Raw genomic sequence first — 7,255 nt, 5'->3', positions numbered from 1 at the left:
TGTATATTTCTCACATGCAGAGCTTCCTGTTAATTAAAGCTGCTGAAATGAGAGTGTCTGATGTTGGACCTGTTTCAGAGTCACAGGAGGAGAGCTGTTTGAAGATATCGTTGCCAGAGAGTATTACAGCGAGGCCGATGCCAGGTTAGCGCTCCTGTCCAAATGCAAACCTCTGATAAGAATGCATGAATTTAAATGGACAACACAGTTAGCGTTGTAGTGTCGGCAACATAGTAACACAGCAACATAGTGTCGGCCCAGATCCGGCCCACATCTGGGCCGTGTGGAATCTACAGTCAAACCAAAAATGAATCAGACACTTTGAGCTGATCATGTTTTGCTGAAGTGTTTTTTTTTTTTTTTTATTGCTAATACGATCTTTTACACCACCGACTGAACAACATGAAGCATTGCTTGTTAATTGGTTGAGCTAAACTGTTATGATCTAATTGTGTAGTTAAATTTAACAGCTGACAGATATTCAACATATTTCATGTGTGAGACAGTCTAACAGAAGGACGGACAAAACCAGTGAAATATCAACTGATTTGATTTGATTCTTGTCATATTTTATTACCATTTTCTACACTATAGCGAATAAACTGTAATAATGTGAGAAATGTTGAAGGTGTCTGAGTACATTTTGGTTTGACTGTATGTGTACCAGATGTGGGCCGGATCTGGGCCGACACTATGTTGCTTTCTGGGTTGTATATATATTCTTTTTATATATATTTATATATATGTTTCTTTTTATATATATTTTATGAAGCTGTATAAACTGCATCTGTGGCATGCTGTCAATTAATAACATTATTCTGTGGTATTTTTTTCAAACAATAATGCACTTACAGTGGAAGTTTATGGAGCAGGACAGTGTATCTGTTATATCTGGTTCTGCATCGGTCATTCCCTCCTCCCACCAAACGAGGGAGCCGTCATCAGAAGAATAACTTCCGGGTTTCCTTCACTCCTATATCCCATCACTGCTGCTTAGTTATGAGAGAAACAAAGCTTTTCAAAACTTTGAACCAATTGTTTCGCAAAATAATTGATTGTTTGGCGGCGCTGGAAGCGTCTCACGCTGGCGACCCCTGCTGGTCAGAACAGTGTAAATGCAGCAAAAACTCAGTCAAAACACGCAGAAAAACACCTTTAACAAACAAAATGCAGTTTCATTGAAGCTGTCATTTATTAAATGCAATTAACACATCATCCAATACTACTAAATATGAAGAGTCTCTAAAATGTTTATGGTTTACTTTTGACCCCTGCATGTTTACTGACAGGGGTTTTGTGTCACACCGTGTCAACACTGGACGCAACAAATCGTTGCAAATCCATTTATTGTTCGTGTCTGAAGTATCGCAAGCGCTTGACGTACGCCAGAAATAGAACGGGGCATCAGTTTACTCTCGAGAATTTTGCGACGCCTCCAGTGTAAACAGCATCACTGATTATAATGAATTTTATTCGCTTTTGTCGTGTTGCTTAACTCGTGTTTGTGTTACTCTTAAATCCTCTGCGCCTGGATCCTCATCAGTAAATCTTGCCCCATTGACTTTCATTGTAAGTGCATAACTTTAAATACCACTAAGAGACAAGTCAAAATTATTTTCTGTGGTAGAGCTTAACTTGTATAGAAGCCAGAACATTCAAATAATTATTTTCTTTAACGGACTTCCTTCTAAGCCTGTGGGAACAATCGTGTCTTATATCACTGATCCAGTGAATGAGCAGATTTCCCCCATATATCATACATGAATTTATCTGTTTGCTACCATTTATACTCAACTAGAAATGATCTAAAGTATGTCTGCCCAATGCATTTGTACTTTTAATGTCTGTCTGTAGGTTTTTTTTCTGTGCTTAAAATTCAAATTCTTGTCTTTTTATGCTGCTCATTGTTGGTGTTATCTTAATTTGGGTTGTTTAAACATTTCTTTTCATATGCTTCTGTAATATATTTTTATATTACTTTGAAAAGTATAATTCACCCAAAAAAGCTAAATTATTTCATCATTTACTCACCCTTATGTCATTTCAGCCCCATTTGACTTTATTTTTAAATAAGAAATTTTAAAGACTTTTTCTGCATTTTTTTCCTGTGCAATTACAACGAACCGAGACTGATGCATTCAAGATTTAAAAATGACACAAATAGACAATAAAAGCATTATAAATGTAGCCCAAACAACTCAATATTCCATTTATTCTGAAATTATACACATTTTTGTCAAAAAAATGTTGTGAATTTTTTCCAAACGTTAAACTTTTTTTTCTCAACTGTCCACAGAACATTTTCCCAGAAGCACTGTGTAACTTCTAAGTGGTTTTAATTGGGCAAACATTCAATATTTTTTAGTCATTTTACCCCATTGGCAGATAATTTTGCAAAAACTCACTTAATAAATCACTTAAATGCCATCCTGGCTCTCAAGTTCAACTCACTGATTCAATCTAGATGATCTAGAGGATTTTATGGACTTCTTTTGTGTTTCTTTTAAAGTCCTATTGAAAGCTCATAGTAAAAAAAACAACAACGATCTGCTCAAATTTCGCCTGCGTTCCACTGAAGAAAGACAGAGAAAAAGAAAAGAAAGTCAATAGGGATTCATGAGGGTGATTTTCATTTCTGGGTGTTATATTGTTGCAAATGCAAATGTTTTATAGCAAATATCATAATATTTTCTACAGACTTGAGTACAGTATGTTTCTGTCCCAGTTAAACTTGCTTCTGTTTTCACTGTTTGTTTGTCGGCTGCATTATTTTCTGACTGTGTTTGCTGAACTGTTCAATCTGTCTTCTTTGGCTTCCTCGCGGTGTCACTCTCTCACAGCCATTGCATACAGCAGATTCTAGAGAGTGTTAATCATTGTCACTTAAATGGCATTGTGCATCGAGACTTGAAGGTTAGTATGACAGGCTCAAACCTGTTAAAACAAACAATAAACTGCTGGTTCCCACTGTGGACGCCTCCTCTACTCACCCTTGATCCCTCGAAACACAGCTACGCACTGAGAAACGTGTGTTGCCGTGGGCTGAGGGGTAAAAACACAATAATGACCCCAGAGCTATACATTTGTGCATGTAGCACCTAATCGGGGACTGTGCGTTTGACTGTGTAGGATTGTCTTTTTTGTTTGTGTGTGTTGATGGAGACTGTGCCCTTTTTGATTGAAATGCAAAACAGGCATCAGAACCCTAAAGTCAATGATTTAGTGGGTCAAGCACACAGTCGCCCAAGCAAACACCACTTCTGGATTGAGATTTTGGGGAGCAAGACAATAGAGGTAATGATGACAGTAGATGGGCAATGGATAGATTTACAACTATAATTGATAACATTCACAAACAAATGTTTTATTACTGTACAGTAGTGCTGGGAAATAATGTGCCTAATAGTGTAAACAGCGTCAGTCATTATAATCTGAACACACATCTGTATCAGTGTAGACAGCGTCAGTCATTATAATCTGAACACACATCTGTATCAGTGTAGACAGCATCAGTCATTATAATCTGAACACACATCTGTATCATTGTAGACAGCATCAGTCATTATAATCTGAACACACATCTGTATCAGTGTATACAGCATCAGACATTATAATCTGAACACACATCTGTATCATTGTAGACAGCATCAGTCATTATAATCTGAACACACATCTGTATCAGTGTATACAGCATCAGACATTATAATCTGAACACACATCTGTGTCAGTGTAGACAGCATCAGTCATTATAATCTGAACACACATCTGTATCAGTGTAGACAGCATCAGTCATTATAATCTGAACACACATATGTATCAGTGTAGACAGCATCAGTCATTATAATCTGAACACACATCTGTATCAGTGTAGACAGCGTCAGTCATTATAATCTGGAACACACATCTGTATCAGTGTAGACAGTGTCAGTCATTATAATCTGAACACACATCTGTATCAGTGTATACAGCATCAGACATTATAATCTGAACACACATCTGTATCAGTGTAGACAGCGTCAGTCATTATAATCTGAACACACATCTGTATCAGTGTATACAGCATCAGACATTATAATCTGAACACACATCTGTATCAGTGTAGACAGCATCAGTCATTATAATCTGAACACACATCTGTATCAGTGTATACAGCATCAGACATTATAATCTGAACACACATCTGTATCCGTGTAGACAGCATCAGTCATTATAATCTGAACACACATCTGTATCAGTGTAGACAGCATCAGTCATTATAATCTGAACACACATCTGTATCAGTGTATACAGCATCAGGCATTATAATCTGAACACACATCTGTATCAGTGTAAACAGCGTTAGTCATTATAATCTGAACACACATCTGTATCAGTGTAGACAGCGTCAGTCATTATAATCTGAACACACATCTGTATCAGTGTAGACAGCGTCAGTCATTATAATCTGAACACACATCTGTATCAGTGTAGACAGCGTCAGTCATTATAATCTGAACACACATCTGTATCAGTGTAGACAGCATCAGTCATTATAATCTGAACACACATCTGTATCAGTGTATACAGCATCAGTCATTATAATCTGAACACACATCTGTATCAGTGTAGACAGCGTCAGTCATTATAATCTGAACACACATCTGTATCAGTGTATACAGCATCAGACATTATAATCTGAACACACATCTGTATCAGTGTATACAGCATCATACATTATAATCTGAACACACATCTGTATCAGTGTATACAGCATCAGTCATTATAATCTGAACACACATCTGAATCAGTGTAGACAGCGTCAGTCATTATAATCTGAACACACATCTGTATCAGTGTATACAGCATCAGTCATTATAATCTGAACACACATCTGTATCAGTGTAGACAGCGTCAGTCATTATAATCTGAACACACATCTGTATCAGTGTAGACAGCATCAGTCATTATAATCTGAACACACATCTGTATCAGTGTATACAGCATCAGTCATTATAATCTGAACACACATCTGTATCAGTGTAGACAGCATCAGTCATTATAATCTGAACACACATCTGTATCAGTGTATACAGCATCAGTCATTATAATCTGAACACACATCTGAATCAGTGTAGACAGCGTCAGTCATTATAATCTGAACACACATCTGTATCAGTGTATACAGCATCAGTCATTATAATCTGAACACACATCTGTATCAGTGTAGACAGCGTCAGTCATTATAATCTGAACACACATCTGTATCAGTGTAGACAGCATCAGTCATTATAATCTGAACACACATCTGTATCAGTGTATACAGCATCAGTCATTATAATCTGAACACACATCTGTATCAGTGTATACAGCATCAGACATTATAATCTGAACACACATCTGTATCAGTGTATACAGCATCAGACATTATAATCTGAACACACATCTGTATCAGTGTATACAGCATCAGACATTATAATCTGAACACACATCTGTATCAGTGTATACAGCATCAGTCATTATAATCTGAATACACATCTGTATCAGTGTAGACAGCGTCAGTCATTATAATCTGAACACACATCTGTATCAGTGTAGACAGCGTCAGTCATTATAATCTGAACACACATCTGTATCAGTGTAGACAGCATCAGTCATTATAATCTGAACACACATCTGTATCAGTGTAGACAGCATCAGTCATTATAATCTGAACACACATCTGTATCAGTGTATACAGCATCAGACATTATAATCTGAACACACATCTGTATCAGTGTATACAGCATCAGACATTATAATCTGAACACACATCTGTATCAGTGTAGACAGCATCAGTCATTATAATCTGAACACACATCTGTATCAGTATACAGCATCAGACATTATAATCTGAACACACATCTGTATCAGTGTATACAGCATCAGACATTATAATCTGAACACACATCTGTATCAGTGTAGACAGCGTCAGTCATTATAATCTGAACACACATCTGTATCAGTGTAGACCGCATCAGACATTATAATCTGAACACACATCTGTATCAGTGTAGACAGCATCAGTCATTATAATCTGAACACACATCTGTATCAGTGTAGACAGCGTCAGTCATTATAATCTGAACACACATCTGTATCAGTGTAGACAGCGTCAGTCATTATAATCTGAACACACATCTGTATCAGTGTAGACAGCGTCAGTCATTATAATCTGAACACACATCTGTATCAGTGTAGACAGCATCAGTCATTATAATCTGAACACACATCTGTATCAGTGTAGACAGCGTCAGTCATTATAATCTGAACACACATCTGTATCAGTGTAGACAGCGTCAGTCATTATAATCTGAACACACATCTGTATCAGTGTAGACAGCGTCAGTCATTATAATCTGAACTCACATCTGTATCAGTGTAGACAGCGTCAGTCATTATAATCTGAACACACATCTGTATCAGTGTAGACAGCATCAGTCATTATAATCTGAACACACATCTGTATCAGTGTATACAGCATCAGTCATTATAATCTGAACACACATCTGTATCAGTGTAGACAGCGTCAGTCATTATAATCTGAACACACATCTGTATCAGTGTATACAGCATCAGTCATTATAATCTGAACACACATCTGTATCAGTGTATACAGCATCAGTCATTATAATCTGAACACACATCTGTATCAGTGTAGACAGCGTCAGTCATTATAATCTGAACACACATCTGTATCAGTGTAGACAGCATCAGTCATTATAATCTGGAACACACATCTGTATCAGTGTAGACAGTGTCAGTCATTATAATCTGAACACACATCTGTATCAGTGTATACAGCATCAGACATTATAATCTGAACACACATCTGTATCAGTGTATACAGCATCAGGCATTATAATCTGAACACACATCTGTATCAGTGTAGACAGCGTCAGTCATTATAATCTGAACACACATCTGTATCAGTGTAGACAGCGTCAGTCATTATAATCTGAACACACATCTGTATCAGTGTAGACAGCATCAGACATTATAATCTGAACACACATCTGTATCAGTGTAGACAGCATCAGGCATTATAATCTGAACACACATCTGTATCAGTGTAGACAGCGTCAGTCATTATAATCTGAACACACATCTGTATCAGTGTAGACAGCGTCAGTCATTATAATCTGAACACACATCTGTATCAGTGTAGACAGCGTCAGTCATTATAATCTGAACACACATCTGTATCAGTGTAGACAGCATCAGACATTATAATCTGAAC

General features: G+C 37.0%; 1 protein-coding gene across 18 annotated transcripts in view; it reads left to right on the top strand.

The window, feature by feature from the left end:
• Positions 1 to 7,255, top strand: part of camk2d1 (calcium/calmodulin-dependent protein kinase (CaM kinase) II delta 1) — a 105,962-nt gene that overhangs the window by 52,216 nt on the left and 46,491 nt on the right. For 12 of the 18 annotated variants that reach the window (XR_013194594.1, XR_013194595.1, XR_013194597.1 and 9 more), the window contains exon 5: positions 79 to 144. Coding sequence is in view for 11 of the 18 variants with exons in the window: in XM_077201552.1 (XP_077057667.1) it covers positions 79 to 144 (66 nt within the window). In the remaining 7 variants the exon portion in view is untranslated. Of the gene's footprint in view, positions 1 to 78; positions 145 to 2,840; positions 2,914 to 7,255 lie in introns of all 18 variants that reach the window. The other 6 variants (XR_013194596.1, XM_077201553.1, XM_077201545.1 and 3 more) reach the window with 1 other exon arrangement.

Source organism: Siphateles boraxobius, unplaced genomic scaffold, assembly GCF_051911475.1.
Source record: "Siphateles boraxobius isolate OS27281-9 unplaced genomic scaffold, OSU_SipBor_1 48, whole genome shotgun sequence".
NCBI lineage: Eukaryota > Metazoa > Chordata > Actinopteri > Cypriniformes > Leuciscidae > Siphateles > Siphateles boraxobius.
The sequence above is the reverse complement of the archived record's forward strand: the minus strand, read 5'-3'. Positions and strand labels throughout refer to the sequence as shown.